This window comes from Ranitomeya variabilis, chromosome 6, assembly GCF_051348905.1.
Source record: "Ranitomeya variabilis isolate aRanVar5 chromosome 6, aRanVar5.hap1, whole genome shotgun sequence".
NCBI lineage: Eukaryota > Metazoa > Chordata > Amphibia > Anura > Dendrobatidae > Ranitomeya > Ranitomeya variabilis.
In genome coordinates, this window is record NC_135237.1 from 134,608,322 (window position 1) to 134,632,252 (window position 23,931).

Here is a 23,931-nt window from a genome sequence, read left to right on the forward strand (position 1 = left end):
GGGTGAGGGCTTATTTTTTGTGTGTCGAACTGACGTTTTTAAATGATACCATTTTGGTGCAGACACGATCTTTTGATCGCCCGTTATTGCATTTTAATGCAATGTTGCAGCAACCCAAAAAAATGTAATTCTAGGATTTTGACTTTTCTTCGCTATGCTGTTTACCGATCGGATTAATTCTTTTTATAGTGGGGTGATTTGAACTTTATATATTTTTTTAAAAAAACTTTTTTTTTTTTTATTACACTTTGCATGTTTCAATAGTCTGCAGTTGTCCGATCGGCTCTGCTACATACAGGTGATGTGCAGCAAGGAAACGGCATGGAAATCAGGACTTGCTGGGTATTTGCACATCTGAAAAAGCCTGTGCTCTTACAAAAATACCTTTTCTTTCCAGCGCAAACTAAGGAATCTGTGGCATTCCTACAGCATATGAGCAACAGATCTGCATGTTACGGAGAAAAAAAATGCTGGGATGAGGCCAAACAATTTATTTTTTTAATTTGTATTAGGAAGTCCTATACAAATGAAATTGTGACGCGCAGCTGTGGCAGCACGACCTCCACTCCATTCAATTCTCGTATTGATCTACAGCAAATACTGCCAAGTCAGCACTGAGAAATATTAATCCATTTATACAGCACCACATACACTGCATAATAAAAAGGAGAAGAAAGAAATCACATAATACATGTACTGATGGCTAAGCAACAGTATGGGTCCTAAAAAGCCACTGGAAGTGACCCAGTAAGGCAATGGGCCCTCAGAGCCTTCTGTAGTCACAACCATGAAGAGACTATAGGCTTCCTATGGAATTCCCCAAACCATTCACTACAGGTCCTGCAAAGAGAGGTGGTGCGCTGTAAGTCCAGCAATTAATTATAAGCTGTGGATAAAGAGGTTAGCTTAACAGAATATCCACTGTTTATGGCAAGTGTGCAACATATATAGGCCGTCTGTTCTACAGAAGAAAACTTCCTGCTAACACTTGTCAATGGGGTAGAACGTAGATTCTGTTTTTTTCTATGTAATTTACAGAAGAACACCCTGGACGTGATGACAGCTGCTGCAGAATACCTGACCTAATCTGCTTTTCCCAGCTCCACATTGGCACTTTCTAGGCCTGCTCCATTTCATTTCCATTGAGCAGCACAGCACAGTGTGAACTCCTCTGGGCCCGGCGCATGCTCGGCCATCTTTGCAGTATGATTTGTCTGCCTGGTAAAACTACTGTCAGTGTTCACTCTGTAAGACTGAAAACCTTCATAAAATAGAAATGATCTGCCAGACTCAGTCAGTCACTGGAGCCCTCGTCTTGTGTGATTCAGGGACAATAATCAAGGAAACAGCAAGCGGCTGGGAATATTCCAAGAAACGCTGAGAAAATGTTCACATTACAGATGAAGGTGGATGTCTGACTGTAATCCTTCATTGGTGGGATTATGCACATACGTAGAAAAGGAAATACAATGTAAAAAAAAAAAAAAATCAAAGATGAAATACGTCTATTCGATGACTGACGAATTACTGATGGAAAATGTTCTATATTGAGCTCGTTATAGGTGAATTCTCTGGCACATTGGCCTTGAATATTACACAGAGAAATGGCTCACATAGTCCATGACAAAGTAAAGACTCCTGTGTGAGCATTTGCATACATACACGGGTATTACTATTAAAATATTACAACCAGTGTGGACAGCATTACATACTATAATATTACCATAGGTCAATATGGCAAATGAAAGGCTCCTTGAACAGAATCATGGTGCAGTAGTATAGTAACAGCCATTACTGCTGGGCATTTACCCCTCGGATTCTCTCCCAACTGTGATTTGTTGGCCACACTATCTAGACATGTATCCTTCATTCAAGAGATACGTCTCCTAATTGTGGATGGAAGGAGGTGTTGCCCCTTCAGCAGGAGCACGCTGCTCCCCGCCTCCTGCACGACTGACGCTTCAGAAAATTCGGTGTACTGCCCGATAATGTAAGCCGAGGCAGCTTTACCTCTGCGTCGCTGGTGGAGCCAAGTGGCAATGATCGCTGGGATCCAGCCAGTTTCAGAGCAGCTCTTACAAGCTCCCAGAAGACTGGCCACTGATGTCAGACGGTAGAGATGGCCAGAAACCTAGGCAACGAGCAGTACACAAAGTTGAAAGTATGTTTTTGAGAACATGCAAATTGCAAAGCTTCTTGGTTTTACAAGCACTTTGCAATTTTAACCGTTTAGGACTATAATAACAACTCTTTAGGACATGCACACATGTAAAAAAAATTTTTTTACATGGTCAAGACAAATTTTTCAAGTGGAAACAACTCCAGCAAATTTATGCAAAGTTTTGTAAGTTTTTTCACTACAGTTTTGTTAATTTTAAAAGGAATGTCTGGCTTTAGGGTACAAATCTGCAGGTGACTGCAGGCTTGTGAACCCTCAGTGTTGTGAGGGTTATTCCGAAAAGATTGAGAGAGACTGAACAAGTCTAGTCGGCAAGGAACACATGTATGCAAGTCATATACACTTGAAGTCACATGCACACCACTACCCACCCCAATACCAGAGAATGCTCACATCGAGCAGTGCATGTGCCATGAAGATTCACAATACTTCATTCACTCTGTGACTGCAGAATTGTACCCAAAGTCCAGAAAATCACTTAAAGCTTTCTGTTAATGTCTTGGAAATGTTTGTTGTTTCCAACAGGGGCGGACACAGAGAGCTTGGGGCCCCTGTGCAGGAAATGTGTCTGGGCCCCCCTCCTTTTAAGGCAACAAAGATATATATAAATATGTGCGGGGAGATATATATATATATATCTCCCCACACACATACATGTCTAGATTACATAGTCTCCTTTATTATGTATATTGCCGTCCCTTACATATTGGATTTTATAGAGCCCTGTTTTATTTATTACATACCGTCCTGTCTTGTTAACTGTATAATGCAATGATGGCTGATGGAGCATGGGAAAGCTTCTTTTCTAAAGGAGGGGCTGATGGACTGGTCGTCTGGTCACCGGCTCCTCCATCAGTAGTTATTTTACATCTAACAAGAGAGCGGACTATGTAATAAAAAAGGGCGCTGTGAATAACAAAAATAACAAGAATACACTATGTAAGAAACAGCACTGAACATAACAGCAGAGGAAGCTATATAATAAGGGACGGCACCATATATAACTAGAGAGGATGGTATTTAATAAGGGACAGTGTTATACATAACAAAAGAGGAAACTATGTAACTAAGGATGGTGTTATACACTCACCGGCCACTTTATTAGGTACACCATGCTAGTAACGGGTTGGACCCCTTTTGCCTTCAGAACTGCCTCAATTCTTCGTGGCATAGATTCAACAAGGTGCTGGAAGCATTCCTCAGAGATTTTGGTCCATATTGACATGATGGCATCACACAGTTGCCGCAGATTTGTCGGCTGCACATCCCAAAGATGCTCCATACAAGGCAGGATGGATCCATGCTTTCATGTTGTTTACGCCAAATTCTGACCCTACCATCCGAATGTCGCAGCAGAAATCGAGACTCATCAGACCAAGCAACGTTTTTCCAATCTTCTACTGTCCAATTTCGATGAGCTTGTACAAATTGTAGCCTCAGTTTCCTGTTCTTAGCTGAAAGGAGTGGTACCCGGTGTGGTCTTCTGCTGCTGTAGCCCATCTGCCTCAAAGTTCGACGCACTGTGCGTTCAGAGATGCTCTTAGGCCTACCTTGGTTGTAACGGGTGGCGATTTGAGTCACTGTTGCCTTTCTATCAGCTCGAACCAGTCTGCCCATTCTCCTCTGACCTCTGGCATCAACAAGGCATTTCCGCCCACAGAACTGCCGCTCACTGGATTTTTTTTCTTTTTCGGACCATTCTCTGTAAACCCTAGAGATGGTTGTGCGTGAAAATCACAGTAGATCAGCAGTTTCTGAAATACTCAGACCAGCCCTTCTGGCACCAACAACCATGCCACGTTCAAAGGCACTCAAATCACCTTTCTTCCCCATACTGATGCTCGGTTTGAACTGCAGGAGATTGTCTTGACCATGTCTACATGCCTAAATGCACTGAGTTGCCGCCATGTGATTGGCTGATTAGAAATTAAGTGTTAACAAGAAGTTGGACAGGTGTACCTAATAAAGTGGCCAGTGAGTGTACATAAGTGAGTACACTATACGCTAAGGGACTGTGCTATACATAATAAGCGAGTATACTTTATACTAAGGGACTCTGTATGACATAATCGATAATAACGTCTTCCTCCACATCCCCAGTTCCTAAATCCATTATAAATCCTCCAGACTCCGCATTGTCCTCCTCCCCTGCATCCCATTATTGCCCTCTCCCCCACCCCAATGATTGCCCTCGTCACCACCTCCATTATTGCTTTCTCCCCACCACCCCATTTTTGCCCATTCCACCACCTCCATCATTGCCTCCTCCTCACCACCCCCATCATTGTCCTTTCCACTGCCACCATCATTGTCTTCTCCCCTATCATTACCCATTCCACAACTGCCATCATTTCCTCCTCCCCACAATCCCCATCATTACCCATTCCACCACCTCCATCTTTGCCTCCTCCCCACCACCCCATCATTATCCTTTCCACTGCCATCATCGTCTTCTCCCCCATCATTACCCATTCCACGACCTCCATCATTTCCTCCTAGCCCACCATCCATCCCCGATATTTGCACTTTCCACCATCACCCCCATCATTGCCCATTACACCACCTCCATCATTTCCTCCTGCCTCACCACCCCATCATTGCTTTCTCCCCCATCATTGCCCTCTCTGTCAACCCAATCATTGCCTTCTGCCCCACCACCCCCATCATTTCCTCCTACCCACCACCCCCATTATTGCCCATTCACACCTCCATCATTTCCTCATGCCCCACCACCCCCATCTTCGCTTTCTCCCCCATCATTGCCCTCTGTCAACCGACTCATTGCCTTCAGCCCCACCACCCCCATCATTGCCCATTACACCGCCTCCATCATTTCCTCCTCCCCACCACCCCCATTATTGCCCATTCACCACCTTCATCATTTCCTCCTTCCCCACCACCCCCATTATTGCCCTTTCCACCACCCCATCATTGCCTTCTGCCCAATCACCCCCCTCATTGAACTCTCTGTCAACCCAATCATTGCCTTCTGCCCAACAACCCCCCTCATAGCCCTCTCTGTCAACACAATCATTGCCTTCTGCCCAATCACCCCCCTCATTGCCCTCTCTGTCAACCCAAACATTGCCTTCTGTACCATCACCCCCATCATTGCCCTCTCCTCCACCTATACACACAAACACACACAGCACCATATACACACACATACCTCCCCTCTGCGCACGGGACCTTAAGCTGCATCATCGCTGGCAGCTTCCTGTCTCGCACAGCCGCGGCGCTGAATGATGATGATGACATTCAGCCGCTGCTGTGAGACAGGAAGCGTGGGCAGGAAACAGGACGGATCCAATCCCTGCAGCTCCGCTGCCATTTTCTCTTGCAGGGTAATGTGGCCAGGGGCACCCCGTAGCCTCGGGGCCGGATAAACTGGCCAGATTGCCCTCATTAATAGCCGCCCTGCCAGGGCCCGCTGGAGCCTCCGGGCCCCGGTGCATCCCCACCGGTTGAACTGGCGGTATGTCTGCCCATGGTTTCCAAGCTACATACTGTAGCAATACATGCTGTCATGCTCAGGTCAGATGGCTCAACGGCTAGTCCGAGGATTGCGATGTGAACCTCACGAGAGCAATACGGCAGTCTGACTGCATCCCAAATAATTAACCTCTCGCCTTAAAAAAAAACAAAAAACCTGCCATTAATCTGAGGGATCTTTGGGAATTGCCCGAATAACGAAAAAGTATAAAAAAGTCATAGCACAGGCTCAATGAATTACTACTGGTGGCCATGTCACATCATTCATGTGGTCAATATTCGACCATAGACATACCAGAGTACACTTTCAGATAGAGGACATGAAATAAAAAAAATACTATATATACCAATAAAATGCTTGTTGGCCTGCTCACCAATATTACAGGAGCAGGTTAGACAGCAGCACTGTTTTGAAGTGTCAGAAAACACATGGCGATCTGGACTATCGCTGGAGCACGCAGTGGGACATCTTCAGAGGATTTGAAAATATTTTTTCTATCAGGATTCTAGAAGGCAAAATTTGTGAACTGATGTAGCATGGATTGCACTGGAAGTGAGAACACTGATAAACCGCCAGCCATAGTGGCCGCATGTAACGCTTACACGTCATTTCAAGACGAAAAGAAACGAGGCCACACGTTCAGACTTCACAAATGTTAACAGCTCCCACTCATCTAATTACACGGTTTATGTCAGAACTATATGAGCATGAAGAATCTTCCTGAAAATGCACTTCCTAAAGCACAACTCACTGTTAAAAATTATATATATATATATATTTATTACACACACACACACACATACACACAGAACCTTAATAGGCAGTGACATTTTAAATAGCGGAAAATAAAGCAACCTTTCACTCCAAGGTAAAAGGTGGACATTCTTATCACGTGCTGTATGAAAATGCTACTCAACATTATTATTGATTTCTCCTACTGACATCAATATCGCTGGAATTTCACAAATTAAAAATGCAACTCTTAAGGAGATAGAATTATTATCCTGATAGCAACCAAGTGGCATACAGTTCCTGGACCATAAGCACACATATATTGTAAACATATTCATATATGTGTTACCCAAAACAATGGGTAAAAATAATGCAATGTCTTCAGCATCAAATGTCTCAGACAGCCATATGAGTGAGAAACAAAATTATTATGACAGCTCAGAAGCAAAAATGTAAAGAAAAAAAAATGGTGACCATTGAAGGCCCTTTCAGGGCTGGTTATTAAATGGAATCGGTCACCAGATTGTGGTTACCCCATCATAGAACAGCATTTTGTGGGGGCAGAGACCCCGATTCCAGCAATGTATCATTATTGGGCTGCTTGATACAATTTTGATAAAAATCACTGTTTTATGAGCTGCAGATCTAGCAGTTCTCTGAATGACGAGCTCTGTATAACCCCACCCACTCCGCTGATTGACAGCTTGCTGCTTATGTACAGTATATATGGAGCTCATGAATATGGAGGATTACATGGCAGCAGGTTTACTAGATCTCTAGTGATAATCTCCTGCTGATAAAACAGTGATTTTATCAAAACTTTGTTAAGCAGCCCAGTAAGTGCCACATTGCAGAATCAGGGTCTCAGTCTCTACATTATGGTGTTCTTAGATTAGGTGACAAAAAACTGGTGACAAACTCCATTTAAATATAGATTCAGGAAGCTATAGATACAACTGGGATGAACCGCTGATGGATATTCAAAGGAACACTAAATATCTGTTACATCTACCCCTGCTTTTCATGTTTGCTGCAGACCTGTTGCGGATTTCACCTAATGTATTTCATATTCGTTCCTCACACAACCGCCTCCAAGATTTCTCCCGAATATCCCCCATCCTCTGGAATTCCATGCCTCAACACGTCCGACTATCCACCACCCTCGGATCCTTCAGACAGAACCTGAAAACCCATCTCTTCAAGAAAGCCTACAGCCTGCAATAACCATTCTGCCGCCTCACCATCGCCAGAGCAGCCGCCTCACCACCGCCAGAGCTGCTGCACCTCCGACCTTCTGTCTCTTCCCCACTATCCCATAGAATGTAAGTCCGCAAGGACAGGGTCCTCTCTCCCCTCTGTACCAGTCTGTCACTGTAAACCTGTTTACTGTAAATGATATCTGTAACTCTGTTTGTAACCCCTTTCTCATGTACTGCACCATGGAATTAATGGTGCTATATAAATAAATAATAATAATAATATTGTGAAGTAAACTAGAGAGAAGTGACACGCTGTGAATCCTGCAGATTATTAATTTACACGTACAAGTACTTTGCCAGGACAACCTACACTTAATGCAGGGATATATCATAGGCTAAAAGTATAAGGAGAAATGTAATGAAAACATAGAAGAAGATGCTTACGTTTTGGCAGTGACATCGATATACTGTCCAGGTCTGAAATGTGCGGCATAAAGGGGAGTACCTAATTAAAATATAAAGTGTATAAAACCTTTAAAACAATTACTGGAATGTTGATAAAAAAAAACAACTGGATAACATTTATCAAGACTGGCATAAAGCTTTACAGTTGCCTAAACCAATCAATCACATTGGAACATTAATTTATAAGAGGGGTCTCTGAAAAATGAAATCTGATTTCTTCTCATGCAACTGCCTCATTTTCGTTTGCCCCTGAATAGTTACCTCTTCAAGTGTGCTATATTGAAAGAAATTAGCAAAGCACAAAATCAATAACTTGTTCCCTTGCTTGCTTACGCTATATAAATTAGGCAGGACTAGTCTGGCGGGATCCTCAGACTGGATCAACCTCAGATCTTGTAAGGCCTCGGCGTGGGACTGACATTCAGCACAGTAGCGGCGTCGCCATCGGGTGTCTCTAAATCTTGCCCCTGCTTGCGATGTTCTGCCTCCATGGACATGCACGTAGCGCCGATGAAGGCAGGGAGTGTACATTCAGCTACACTGCACATCAGGGAGGAAGAACAGCAAGATTTAGAGGCAGGTGATGGGGATCTCGCCACTGTACTCAATGTCAGTCGTGGTCAGGGGTCATGTATACAAGCTGAACTAGTTTAAGGGAACCAATGCCCCGCCGGACTAGTCCTGACTAATGTGCATACCGCAACCAAGGCTTAGAAATAACTATATGGCACATTACTAGACTTATATAAAGTCATGATGCAGATTTAACATGGAGAGGGAGCTGACAAGTTCCCTTTAATGGCACATCAGCAATTGTTGCTACAGAAAAAAAGTTTTGAACACAAAGTTCATTTAAATGCTCTTTCTTTCATGTTTGTAAAAAAAAAAAGAAAAAAAAATGTGCAAATATTTTTAAATCCTTTATTCTTGCGACTATGTCTCCCACACCAATTTCACATCTGTATAGTTACAGAATGCAAACAAATCACTGTGAAGTCTGATCATAAATGTCAACTGTATCTGCTACCCCTTTTTGCTAATCAGATGCATGGTGGCAGAAGGAAGGGACTGCATGGCTATAGTGATTACGTTATTCCATTTCAGATGTTAAGGTACCTTCACATTAAGCGACGCTGCAGCGATAGCGACAACGATGCCAATCGCTGCAGCGTCGCTGTTTGATCGCTGGAGAGCTGTCACAGACCGCTCTCCAGTGACCAACGATGCCGAGGTCCCCGGGTAACCAGGGTAAACATTGGGTTGCTAAGCGCAGGGCCGCGCTTAGTAACCCGATGTTTACCCTGGTTACCAGCGTAAAATGTAAAAAAAACAAACAGCACATACTTACAATCGCGTCCCCCGGCGTCCGCTTCCTGCACTAACTGAGCGCTGGCCCTAACAGCAGAGCGGTGACGTCACCGCTGTGCTGTACTTTCACTTTACGGCGCTCAGTCAGTGTGGGAAGCGGACGCCGGGGGATGCGAAGGTGAGTATGTACTGTTTGTTTTTTTTTACATTTTACACTGGTAACCAGGGTAAACATCGGGTTACTAAGCGCGGTCCTGCGCTTAGTATCCCGATGTTTACCCTGGTTACCAGTGTAAAACATCGCTGGTATCGTTGCTTTTGGTGTCAAACACGACGATAAACGCCGATCTGACGACCAAATAAAGTTCTGAACTTTGTTCAACGACCAGCGATATCACAGCAGGATCCTGATCGCTGCTGCGTGTCAAACTAAACGATATCGCTAGCCAGGACGCTGCAACTTCACGGATCGCTAGCGATATCGTTTAGTGTGAAGGTACCTTTAGAGCAATGCACAAATATTTGCAAGGTACACATAGCATTTAAGAAACGTATAAAAAGAATGGTAGAATACCTGGCTTGAGAATGGCATTGTCTGACACTTTAAAGATGCTGATTTTCTGCTTAGGTGGGACTCCAGCTTCTCTGTAAAATTCCAGCCTAGCTTCTGGTTTCTATGATATTGAAGTAAAGAAAAAAAAAAACTTTCACATTTCAGCAATCTGTTGCTTCTCTTGGTACCGGATAGTAACTAGGGAAAAAAAAAAGCTGGGAGGCAAGTTAAAACTCGGAAAGTGCAGCCATGCACAGGGAGCCTCGTCCTTACTCACACAGACAGGCAAGTTACTTTTTTTTTTAAAAATCAAGTGAAGACAAAGAATTTCTGAACCTGCTACATAAAGACTACATGCAGTATACAACATCTATATAGACCGCACAAGAACACTTGCTGTAACCGGTCTCTAATTGAGCCAGGGCAACTGGAATTGGAAGCAAATTCCTAATCTCCCAAGAAGCAATTTAGTGGGCTCTCTGTGGTGTCACACATGGATAATCCCATTTATTAAGACAGGTCACAAGAAGAAAAAAATACAAAAAAAAACCTCAGCCTGCTGTCGCTGACAGAGCTAGATGTAAAATGCAGTAAATGTTATCTAGTTATAAAGGCAAATGCCAGGAGAAAAAATAATGTAGTGAGGACGAGAAGACAGCACTTCATTGTCCATTCCTCCACTGGGTGTACAGGTATGGGCGAACCCACACAGTAAAGTTCGGCATCTGTACCGAACACCTACTGTTTGGGCATGGGCACGGGGCACTTCACCAGGAAGTCAGTGTTACTGTTTGTTCTGCCCCCAAACAACGCGTGTTTCATGCACATGACAGTGCAGTAAAAACTGCCTGTGATCGGTGGTAACAGTAACATTTAAAAAAAAAAACAAATAGATTTTTATTACGAATAAAATTGCATTTACGTGTAACATCCTTGTTTTCATTTCAAATTTTTAACAGTGTCAAAACCCCATTATCCCCAACTTATCCCCCCCCCTTCCAGTAGACAGCTTACATCTTTTATTACCGCTTCCTCAAGCAAGGCATAATAGATCTTATCACAATTAATACCACATGTATAATATTCCTTCCATCCACGGGCCCTCAACCCCCTTGCCCTCTTTACCCAATAACCCATTTCAAGTCACGAAGACCACAGCCTATCAAACATTTCCATTTTCCCTCTTTTTTTTTTTTAGACCCCTTTTTCTAATGCCAGACCCTGCTTAACATATTAAAGGTATTCTCCTCTTGTGAGCGGTTCCTCCTTTATCCAGTTTCTCGCGGTAATCTTTCGAGCCATATACTGTGCATCTATACGCTCCTTCAACACGACTCAGAACCACCAGCCAAAAAGCAGCCAATCTCAGACACGTGCACATCATGTGAAATATTCCACCATTTTCATTCTTACACCTCAGGAATTCAGAATTAGCTCGCAACCCTGCCTTATACAATACTTCCGGAGATTTATACACTCTGTGTATAACAAAGCTGCGACAGCCTATACGGTTCACTCGGTGTTGGAATGGGTTCCAAAACGGTCACTGACTCCCACGTTTCATCCTCCAGGGGGGCCCAGCTCCCTTTCCCACCTAGTTCTCGCATTTATCGGAAATCTAAAGTGGTACGTATGTATCAAGTCTTTATACAAGGTGGAAATAACCCCCCTCGTAGTCCCATCACCGCACACATATTCCAGCATTATATCTCCTTGGATTCTAAGGCTTTCACCCCTGTTCTGAGCTCTAAACGCGTGTCTCATCTGCGTATACTTATATTCCTCCGAGGACCTGAGACCAAACTCCAACTGCAATTGGGAAAAGGATTTCAGCTCTCGCTGCTCAATTATCTGATACACATAGTGGATTCCCTTGGCTTGTCACTCTGGTAGAGCCCCCACTGTTACAAACCACGGCAAATTATTATTATACCATAGCGAGGAGAACTTAGTCAGACCCGTAACCCCACAAATTTGTTTCAATCTGCCCCACAGCTTACGTATCAGAAATATAGTTGGATAGATTTTCCCAAGCGCACCCAGGGATCAATCTTCCAGGCACTGCACATCTGGGCTTCTTTTCGTTACCTCTTTCATCAAATGCTGTACCGCATTGGATGACACCTCATGCGCCCAGCCCTTTAAATGCTGACTCTGGGCTGCAAGAAAATATACTTCAGGGTTGGGCAAAGCCAAACCGCCATTTTCCTTGGGTCGCTGAAGCGTCTCCAATCTGATACGAGGGTGTTGTCTCCCCCATACTAAACTCCTAAACAGGGAATTAATCTGCCGAAATTTCCCATGTGATATCCAAATTGGCGCATTGTGTAAAACATATAATATTTTAGGCATCAAAATCATCTTGATGAGATTGACCCGGCCCACCACCGATAAAAGCAATTTAATCCAGGCACCTACCTTTGCCTTAAGAACTCCCAAAAAAAACGGAGTCAAATTCCTATTACCTATTCCTAGGTAATCTGTAACTGGCACAGAGATCCATATCCCCAAATATTTAAATTCAGTTACCACCTAAAGTTGCCTTTCCTCCATAAGCTCACTCCCGTCCTCACCCACGTCGTCCACCCCTAACAAAATTGACTTACTCCAATTTATCGTCAGCCCTGACAAAGAGCCAAAACTTTCAATGAGCCCAATGGCACCCCTCAAGGAAGCTACCGGATCATCCAGGAACAATAGTATATCGTCCGCGTATAGCGCTATCTTCTCTTCTATTAACCCGTACTTAAACCCAGACACCTCGTCAGACTGTCGAATTTTGGCAGCTAATGGTTCCACAGCCAATGCAAATAAAACAGGGGAGAGTGGACACCCCCATCTCGTCCCCCTATGTAGTTTTATAGTGTGAGACAACTCCCCGTTCACCCTAACTCTAGCCTCCGGTTGCACATACATCAGCCGAATCCAAGACACAAACTGTGAGCCAAAGCCCATACACTGCAAAATCGGTGGTAACATCATTACCGCAGGTCAGACAGCCGCAGTTTCTACACTGTCAAATGACAGCATGAGCCCGGAGCTGTGATCCGAGATAAAAAGTTTACCTCTGGTCACTGGTTTGGCCTGATGTGACTACTATTCCCATCAGTCAAAAAAAAAAAAAAAAGAACGAACTGTGTGGGATTTCCTGTATTTTTGATAACCAGCCAGGCAAAACTCACAGATGCGGGCCTCAGCTGTCAGCTTTATCAAGGTTTGCTATCAAGAATAGAGGGGGTCCCCACTCTGTTATTTAAACAAATACATATTTTCTGGTGTATAAGACGACTGGGCGTATAAGACGACCCCCAACTTTTCCATATAAAAAAATGGAGTTTGGGATATACTCGCCGAATAAGACGGGGGTCATCTTATACGGCGTGTGCGGTCTTGGATGGTTCCCAGGGTCTGGAGGAGAGGAGACTCTCCTTCAGGCTCTGGGATCCATATTCATGTAAAAAAATAAAAAAAAAAAAAATATGGATATACTTATCCTCCGATGGCCACCGGCTCTCAGCCGTGCAAGCGGCGGCCTCCGTTCCTAAGGATGCATTGAGCAAAGGACCTTTCGGCCTTCGCACAATGCATCCTTGGGAACGGAGGCCGCCGCTTGCACCGCTGGGGGCCGTCGGAGGGTAAGTATATCCATATTGTTTATTTTTATTCTTTTTTTTTTTTTACATGAATATGGATCCCAGGGCCTGAAGGAGAGTCTCCTCTCCTCCAGACCCTGGGAGCCATCCAGGACCGCTCCCTGCACACGCCGTACAAGACGACCCCCGACTGTTGAGACGATTTTCAGGGGTTAAAAAGTCATCTTATATGCCGGAAAATACGGTAATTAAAAAAAAAAAAAAAACATTTTTGACAAAAAGTTTCATTGTGCAGAGTTGGGTTCACCGCAGTTTACATGGAGAATGAAAGATCAGTTCAGCCAGAAAAATACTCTTATGTCTCTGATGAGATTCATTAAAAAGTTTATTTTCACATGTACTATTCATTTATGTGTTAAGTTCCCGTACATGATATTGACTGGTTCAGGTGATGAACTGATGTGTATGTATGACATTTCTGATTTGGGACGGCCAATAGCTATGTTCTCCCTGAGATAAGCCGCTAACTGATATGACAGTATTACTTACATAGAAAGGAGATCCATTTTTTCCTCCTACAGTGAGAGTAGCGCTGTTTCCATCAGCATCCTCTTTTCTTGTATATTTAATCACATGACAGTCTTGGACCTAGGAAAAAATTGAACAAGATTTTGCAGCAAGTTAACAGCTTCAAATTAAAAAGCAAGTGAAGGAAATCTGTCAGCATAATTCTGCTATGTAATCCGAGGACAGCATCTGGTAGGGGTGGAAAAACAGAATACAGCGATGTGTCACTTATCAGACTGTGTACTGTTTACTTACAATGAAGGTTTTATCACTAGAACATGATCACTGCCAGGTCTGATATGCACGAGTGCTAGTCTGATTCCACCCCCTTCGGTGATAAGCAGCTCACTGTCAATAGACTATATACATAGAGAGCCTGGTGGGGGCGGGGGAAGCTTTCTGAGCTCTGCTACGTTGCTAAATCTAAACACTCTGTGCCAGAACCCTTGCACCCAGTAAACCAAGCGATACATCGTTGGATTCAGGGTTTCTTTGACTATTGAAGAGATGAAGTGCTGGTCATGGTTATGTAAAGATAGTTGTAAAAAAGTGGAAAATCACAACAAAAGTCACAAGTCAATAACCAGTAGGTTACATGTAGCTTTAAAAACTGAATCTCACTCGAAAAACAGTGAAGTTTTCAAGTGCATCATATGAATGAGATTTCATAAAAATCCCATTTACTGAGGTGTAACATGTGGCCACTGTGGTAATAAATTGCACTATGCATTGCAAAATGTAGAACACATCAATATGGCTGACACATCATCGCAAAACATCGCAGACACGGTGTTTCGGGCTGTTGGCCCTCGTCAGTGCGAAGAGGCAATTTGCATATTTAAATTCCCAGAGGCAGAGGAGCATTGCACGGCGAATAAGCCTCCTTACCTTGACAAGCCAGAGCTGGTATGTCACTCTCCATAAGGAGAAACGATACCCCTTAGACCCCAGTCCAGAGCCTCTCACCTAGCCAAATCAGTTCTCATGCTTTGCACTGACGAGGGCCAACAGCCCGAAATACCGTGTCTGCGAATTGAGATACTGATTTGGCTTTTATCCTAAGTCATATTGCACGACTCGTTAAATGGTTGATTGTGACTTGTAGGATCGCTACTTCCAATAGGTGGCGCTATAGAGTTAAGTCCTCTTTTTCTCAGAAGAGGCAATTTGCATATTTAATTTCCCAGAGGAGCATTGCACGGCGAATAAGCCTCCTTACCTTGACAAGCCAGCTGGTATGTCACTCTCCATAAGGAGAACCGTTACCCCTTAAAGGGAATCTGTCACCCCAAAATTCGCCTATAAGCTAAGGCCACCGACATCAGGGGCTTATCTACAGCATTCTGGAATGCTGTAGATAAGCCCCTGATGCATCCTGAAATATAAGAAAAGCAAGTTAGATTATACTCACCCAGGGGCAGTCCCGCTGCAGTCCGATCCGACGGGTGTCACAGGTCCAGCGCCTCCCATCTTCATGCGATGTCGTCCTCTTTTTTGCTTCCTGCCGCAGCTCCGGCACAGGCGTACTTTGTCTGACCTGTTGAGGGCAGAGTAAAGTACTGCAGTGCGCAGGCGCTGGGCCTCTCTGACCTTTCCTGGCGCCTGCGCACTGAGGTACTTTACGCTGCCCTCAACAGGGCAGACAAAGTACGCCTGCTCAGGAGCCGCGGCAGGAAGCAAGGAAGAGGACGTCATAGTAAGAAGATGGGAGGCGCTGGACCTGGACCGCGACGCCCATCGGACCGGACCAGGACCACCCCCCAGGTGAGTATAATCTAACTTGTTTTTCTTATCTTTCAGGTGACCTCGGGGGCTTATCTACAGAATTACAGAATGCTGTCGATAAGCCCCTGATGCCGGTGGCCTTAGCTTATAGGCGAATTTTGGGGTGACAGATTCCCTTTAAAAGTACACCAAAACCACTGCCTCAAGTACAGGAGCAGTTTTAAGAGTCTCTACTCATCCTGAAACAATAGAGTAAGGCAGTCTGTAGATCATTTATTTTCCTAACTAAATAGTGTTTCTACAGGGGGAAAAGTCATAGTTACTCACCGATAACGGTGTTTCTCAGAGCCCATGACAGCACTACCAGAGAGAGGGGATCCGCCCTTCAGGGACAGGAAACCTACAGGATAAAAGGGCGGTACCTCTCCCCTGCATCAGTTTTGTTTACAGAGCATCGGAGGTCCTCCAGGTTAGTCACAACAACAACAACAAAAAGTATACAATTTTATCATATTGCTTAACGAGTAAACACCGTGTCTATATGGAAAACCACTTCACACAAAATAATGTGCTCACCGCACTCGTGATGGGAGGGAATAAGCAGGTGCTGTCATGGGCTCTGAGAAACACCGTTATCGGTGAGTAACTATGACTTTCTCAGTCGCCCATGACAGCACTACCAGAGAGAATTTCAGAGATATTGCTTAGGGAGGGACCACAGCCTGTAGAACCCTTCTTCCGAAGGTCAGGTCAGATGAAGAGGCTAGGTCTAAGCGGTAGTGTCTGAAAAAGGTTGAAGGTGATGACCAGGTGGCCGCTTTACAGATTTGATCTAATGGTACCTCCGACCTTTCGGCCCAGGAGGTCGCCATAGCCCTCGTAGAGTGGGCCTTTAGTCCCTCTGGAACAGCGTTTCCGGTGGATGAGTACGCCAAGGCTATTGCGTCTGTCACCCATCGAGCAATAGTGCCTTTAGAAGCTTTGAGTCCTTTTCTGGGCCCCTGGAAGCAGATAAAAAGAGACCCTTCCTTCCTATGCTGCTGGGTGATTGTAAGGTATTGGGCTAGACACCTTTTCACATCTAGTGTATGGAATTTTTCTTCCTTCTTATTTCTAGGGTCTGGACAAAAAGAAGGAAGTATTATTTCCTGAGATCTATGGAATGAGGATGCAACTTTTGGCAAATAGGCAGGGTCTGTTTTTAGTATAACTCTATCATCCAGGATTTGTGTAAATGGATGGTTTGCGGATAGGGCTTGGAGGTCACTTATTCTACGGGCCGAAGTCAGGGCTATTAGTAGGGCCGTTTTAAGTGAAAGAATCTTAAGAGGAAGTGATTCTAAAGGCTCGAACGGGGATTCTGTTAGGGCTGACAATACTAAGTTCAAGTCCCAAGATGGTAATCTCCGTACAGTTACGGGTTTAGACCTTGCAGCTGCTCTGACGAACCGTACTACCCAAGGGTTGGCAGCTATGTTTTCACAGTATAGGGCTCCCAGAGCTGCTATTTGTACCTTTAATGTACTTACTGAAAGGCCTAGGTCTAACCCTTTTTGTAAAAATTCTAGTATTTCAGTAATTGGGACCCCGTCCTGTAATCTTACCCCCGAGGATGATAGAAATTTTTTCCAGGTTTTACCGTAAATTTTTGTAGTTACTGGTTTTCTACTTTTCATTAGAGTGGACACTAGTTTGTCAGAAAACCCTCTTTCCCTCAATAGTGACCTCTCAAATACCAAGCTGTCAGATGTAAATTCTCTGACTGAGGGTGGAACACCGGCCCCTGAGATAAGAGGTCCGGAAGATCCGGAAGGACCCAGGGATCGGTGATTGATAGTATCCTCAGCCATGAGAACCAGGCTCTCCTGGGCCAGAAGGGGGCTATTAGGATGAGCCTGGATCTGTCCTGCCTGACCTTCCGCAGGACTGCTGGAATGAGAATGGTGGGGGGAAACGCATATGCCAGTGTTTGTGTCCAGGGAATTGTGAATGCATCTACAGCCTGAGGGTTCCCCCCGGAGTCCAGGGAGCAGAAGGCTTCCACCTTCCTGTTGTGAGAGTTGGCAAAGAGGTCTATCACGGGGACTCCCCATAGATCTGTGATTTTGTTGAAAATCCCCTGATTTAGAGACCACTCTCCCTGCCTTAATTGAGTACGACTCAAGAAGTCCGCTTTCTGGTTTTCTACTCCCTTTATGTGTAGGGCCGATAGGGAACGAAAGTTGTTTTGAACCAGGCTGAAAATGTCGGAGGTGGTTTTCATTAAGGTTTGGGATCTGGTTCCCCCCTGGTGGTTTAAGTAAGCCACCACTACTCGGTTGTCCGAGAATACCCGGACATGATGTCCTTGTAGCTCGTCTAGAAAGAACAGTAACGCATGATTTACCGCTGTCAGTTCTTTGTGATTTGAGGAAGACTTGAGCTCCTGAATTGTCCATAACCCCTGAGTAACTTTGTTGTCTAGGTGAGCTCCCCACCCTGTGGGACTTGCGTCTGTGGTGACTATTTGAGACGCATCTATCATCCAGGGAACCCCTTTTGATAAGTTGCTGGGATTTAACCACCAAGCTAGGGAACGAATAGTGGGCAAACCTAGAGACATGCGACTCTCTAACCGCCCCCCCAGTAGTTTTTGGTTCCTTAAAATGTCCCACTGGAGTGGTCTTGTGTGGAGCTGTGCCCACTGAACTGCTGGGAGACAAGCAGAGAGGGACCCCAGTAATGACATCGCCTTCCTTAAGGTCATCGTAGGGTTTGCACGCGCTTCCGATACTAAGTGGATTATCTTTTGTTTTTTCACTTGTGGAAGGTAACACATTTGAGAATTTGAGTCCAAGGTGAGACCCAAAAATTCTTGAACCCTGGTTGGTTCCAGCTTTGACTTTTGGAGGTTGACTAGCCAGCCCAAGTTTTTTAAAATGTCTATGACCCTGTCGCATTGCTGACGGCAGAGTTCGGCCGAATTGCTGACAATCAGAAAATCGTCTAGATATGGGATAATCAAGATATCTTCCTCTCTCAGATGCGCCATCATCTCCGCCACCAGTTTGGTGAAGACGCGGGGTGCAATTGATATGCCAAAGGGAAGAGCCCTGTATTGATATTCCCTTGTCTGTCCTTTCATGACTACCGCCAGTCTGAGGAATTTCTGAGAGGTCTTGTGGATGGGGACGTGATAATATGCGTCGCTGAGATCTAGAACTATCATAAAGCAGTTTGGAAACAGATTTTTTATCGTTGACTTTATTGACTCCATTTTGAATCTTTGTTTTTTTACATAAGTATTCAACTTCCGTAAGTTTATTATGGTCCGGAAGGTTCTGTCTGGTTTGGGAACCAGGAACAATGGAGAGTAAAATCCCTTCCCTCTCTCCAGAGGGGGGACCTCTTGGATGACAGCTTTGTCTATTAGTTTCACGATTTCTAGTTCCAGGGCTTCTTGTTGTCAGGGAGACGATCTCAGTGGTGTTACGACAGTTTCGTGGGGGTAAGGATAGAAAGTCTATGTGAAGCCCGTCTCGTATCAATTTTAATATCCAAGGGCTGGTCGATATTTTCTCCCAGGCCGGGAGGAATTGAGATAATCTCCCTCCCACCCTGGGAAGGATGTCACTTGGGGGGGGGGGGGGTTTTCTATCCCGAGGGGAGTTACCAAAAAGGAACCCTCTATCTTTCCTCCTCCCGTCATCCCATCGGGTTTGATCCCTTGGCGGTCTCCTTTTAAAAAATTTTCTATTCCGAAAGGGCCCCTTATTATATGTTGGGGCTAGGATGGGAAACCCTTTCTTTTTATTCCCTGCTTTTTGAAGGATATCGTCCAGAGTCTCTCCAAAAAGAAATTTGCCCTCACACGGAATGGAACAGAGTTTTTGCTTGGTTTGTAAGTCCCCCGGCCAGCTTTTTAGCCATAGAGTTCTACGCGCTGCATTTGACAGGGCTGCAGATTTAGATGTTAATCTAATTGAGTCGGCCGAAGAATCTGCTAGGAATGCCGCGGCTCCTCTAATCATAGGGATAGAGTCTAAGATTTTATTCCTGGGGACCCCATCTCTGAGCTGTTTCTCTAGGTTATCAACCCAGATCATTAAAGACCGTGACGTGCAGGCTGCCGCTATGGTAGGTCTTAAGCATCCTCCTGCTGACTCCCAGGCCCCTTTAAGAAAAGTATCTGCTCTCTTGTCGAGAGGATCTTTCAGGGTTCCCATGTCCTCAAATGGTAAGGCGAACTTCTTCGAGGCTTTAGCCACCGCAACGTCTAGTTTAGGGGCTTTATCCCATGAGACAGAAGTCTCATCTTCAAAAGGGTATTTCCTTTTAATAGAGGGAACCGATGCGTTTTTCCTCTCCGATTTCTCCCACTCTTTTTTAATTAACGACTGTATATTTTCAGTAAGGGGGAACACTTTACGTTTTTTCTGGGATAGCCCCCCAAACATAATGTCCTGCACAGTTTTGTCAGGACGAGGGTCCAGTACCCCCATTGTTGATCTTACCGCCTTAACAAGGCTATCAACCTCGTCTAGGGGGAAACAATGACGACCTCCACTCTCATTATCCGAAGAAGAAAAAGAGGAATCTTGTGTATCCGAGTTCTTACTCTCGGAGCTGGAGGGGTCAGAATTTTCAAAGGGAGTAGGTTGTTTCTTACTACCACTTTTCCCGCTTTTAAGGGAGCTAAACATAGTCTCAACCTCTGATCTAATTACAGATCGTAATTCGGAGGCGAAGTTTGGGGTCTCCTCACAGAGGACTCGACCTATACAGGAGTCACACAGGTTCTTATCCCACGTCTGTGGCAGAGCTTTTTCACATAGGGGGCAGGCTCTATTTTTCATCTTCCCCGTTCTTTTCCTTGCCTAAGATAAATGGAGAAGGGGAACCCCAATTACAAAAGGTGAACTTTCACGAAGATCACTCACCAATCTGACGCAGCCACAGGTACCGGTTCTGGAGGAGGGGTAGGATCTTGAAGTGTGAGATCCGCAGAAGGTAGCTGATTCACCACGCTGGAGACTTTGCTATGTTGCGTGAAATGGCTACCAGACCGAGAACTCCGGGTGCCAGCAGAAGATCGCTTTTTCTGTGCGTCCGGTTTTGGTCGTTGATGGTGGCGCTGCTGCTGCTGGCGGCTGGAGCTGCTGATCGCTGTCTTCCATGGTTTTACCCTGGGACGGCATGCAGCAAGAAGTCTCCATATCCACCTTCTTTTAAAGTGAACGCTTGTTATTAGCCCCTCCTCTGTGGCTGCATCATTGAGGAAGCGTCCTTTTTTTTTTTTTTTTTTCTAACTCTACTGCGCATGTGCGCGCAGTCAGGGACCCGGAAATGGAGTAATCCGGTTCCGGGGCAGCGCCATCTTGGTACACCCTACAGCGCTGCCCCCGAACCGGAAGTTGTCTTCATCACTTCCGATGCGGCGCCATGTTGGAATGCTGGCGTCCTGCACAGCCGAACGCCGGGAGCCCCGAACTCCTATCCGGAGTGGCGGCTGCGCTTCCCCCCCGCTCACGCTCCGGACCCATCGGTCGTAGCCGTGGCGGCCTCGGACACCGCACCAGCCGTGGCAGGGGCCTCCCCGCTGCCAGGACTCGGACTGGCCGGCTCCGGACTCTCAGTTGGATCTTCATGGTTCCGGTCTTCAGGTACCGTCCTAGAAGGTTCCCCGTCAGGGACAGGAAACCAAACTGATGCAGGGGAGAGGTACCGCCCTTTTATCCTGTAGGTTTCCTGTCCCTGAAGGGCGGATCCCCTCTCTCTGGTAGTGCTGTCATGGGCGACTGAGAAAAATGCATTTTAAAAAGGGAATTTGTCAGCAGGTTCATGCTATAGAATCTTAGAGCAGCATAATGTAGTGACAGAGCCTGATTTCAGCCTTTTCACCACTGTAGATGTAGTAGCGCTATGAAAGCTGAGCTGTGTATATCACCACCCACACACACACACGATAGGCAGCTTCCCTTCCAGGGCTGGTGGCGGGATTACACAGATTAGTAGGACTACCATGCACATGAGATCTAGTCCTACACTGTTAATCTCCTGCTGATAAAACAGATATTATATTGAAATAACAGCAAGGTGTTGATCATGTGATGCAATACTGTAATTAGGCTCTCTGAGCCTACATTATGTAGCTTTCAGAATAAATAGAAAAAAAAAAACGTTGACAGATTCCCTCTAAGCCTATAACCCTGCAATCTGGCTGTACAATGCAAATATAAGGAGTATGAATTATTATGGAACTACATTATGAGCATTGAGAACAGACATGGGGAAACAAGTAAGCCATGTCTGGTCTCTCCAGCACCATCAGAAGAATACAGATGATATTTTTCACTGAGCCTGTATACACCACTATACATATGGGGAGCAGAAGGGCTGCAGCAATGGCCAACCCCTTGTCAGTCACTTTCTACGATGACTGACCACTGAGGCTGTGAAGAGCTAACAGGAAAGCAGTCGCAGAATTGATTTTATGGCATTTGCTCTCATTTCCTTTATTACCAGAATCATCCCAGCTTCAAACACTGATTTCGGAATTAGAGGTAACAGAACTGGAAGTAATGCAATTCCCCAATGTAAAAATTCAAAAGGTAAAATAAAACATTGTGGATCTCCTATTTCTTGCCTTGGTATTTTATACCAAAAATGATCACACAGGTAGGTGGCACTGTTGCTTTAAATGATTTTTTCAGACATAATTTCCTTTTGGATTTAACCAAATGTGACAAAGCACGATTACAGATACAGTATCTCTGGATTAAAACAGGAATAAAATATGAAGCTGGATAACAATAGAAGATTTCACACTTCCATTTCCCAGCACCCGTGTGCAGCAGCATTCACTGGGAACCTGCCAGACTAAATGTGACTGCCAATCAGTTACGGCAGGAGATGTCTCAGGAGCAGGGTATGAAAAGCAGTTTTTTCATTTTGCAGTAAACAAATAAAAAGTGTCACTTTTAATCAGTGTCGACTTTTGGAAAACTTTAGTTTTGTGGTTATGTTGTGATGAACGATGTAATCCTTCTTCCATATCCGCAGCAGTCACTGCTGTCAGTATTGTCATGAAAAATGAAAGGAACGATTGAGCCTTTGATTACTGTACTCCAACTGCTAATACTCAGATTACTTCCCCAAGAAGTGGTCACCACGTAGATGAAAAACAGAATTATAGAAGCATATGATTTTTAACGTTAATGTTTGGGCCTACCATACAACCTTAATCCCCCCTGCAGTCCAGATCATTACCACAACAAAACAAGGTGGTTTCAATGTAGGAACAGATCATTCTTCTACTAAACACTAAAGAAAAAGGAAAGACAGAAAACAAGAAAATTAGATACTGACTATGTTATTAACCCCTTTAGGAACATATAACAAAAATTTAGATCATAAAGGTTCAAGGGCGTGAACAGAATGCACCTATGCAGAAAATCCCTGAATGCAGCGCCTATAGAAGGAAGGAAAAGGTATGGAACCCAAGACCAACCGCACCAGCATATGGTCTCACAAGGGGTCTGAGGATCTCATCTTGGTACCTAATGGCAGTCAGGCTACGTCTAGCGAGCACATGGAGGGCTGTGCAGCCCTCCAAAGAAATGCCACCCCACACCATTACTGACCCACTGCCAACCCGGTCATGCTGGAGGATGTTGCAGGCAGCAGATTGCTTTCCACGGCGTCTCCAGACTGTCAGGTCTGCCACATGTACTCAGTGTGAACTTGCTTTCATCTGTGAAGAGCACAGGGCGCCAGTGGCAAATTTGCCAATCCTGGTGTTCTGTGGCACATGCCAAGCGCCCTGCATGGTGTTGGGCTGTGAGCACACCCCCATCTGTGGACGTCGGGCCCTCAGACCATCCTCATGGAGTCGGTTTCTAACAGTTTGTGCAGACACATGCACATTTGTGGACTGCTGAAGGTCATTTTGCAGGGCTCTGGCAGTGCTCCTCCTGTTCCTCCTTGCACAAAGGTTGAGATAGCGGTCCTGCTGCTGGGTTGTTGCCCTCCTACGGTCCCCTCCACATCTCCCGCTGTGCTGGCCTGTCTCCTGGTAGCACCTCCAGCCTCTGGACACTAAGCTGACAGAAAACAGCAAACCTTGTTGCCACAGCTCG

General features: G+C 45.1%; 1 protein-coding gene across 2 annotated transcripts in view; it reads right to left on the reverse strand.

Annotated features, from left to right (window-relative positions):
• Window positions 1–23,931, reverse strand: part of MRPL3 (mitochondrial ribosomal protein L3) — an 80,313-nt gene that overhangs the window by 44,331 nt on the left and 12,051 nt on the right. For both annotated transcript variants that reach the window (XM_077269030.1, XM_077269029.1), the window contains exons 4-6: window positions 14,072–14,170; window positions 9,951–10,050; window positions 8,048–8,108 (exon numbers count right to left, since the gene is read on the reverse strand). In XM_077269030.1, the coding sequence (XP_077125145.1) occupies window positions 8,048–8,108; window positions 9,951–10,050; window positions 14,072–14,170 (260 nt within the window). The remainder of the gene's footprint in view (window positions 1–8,047; window positions 8,109–9,950; window positions 10,051–14,071; window positions 14,171–23,931) is intronic.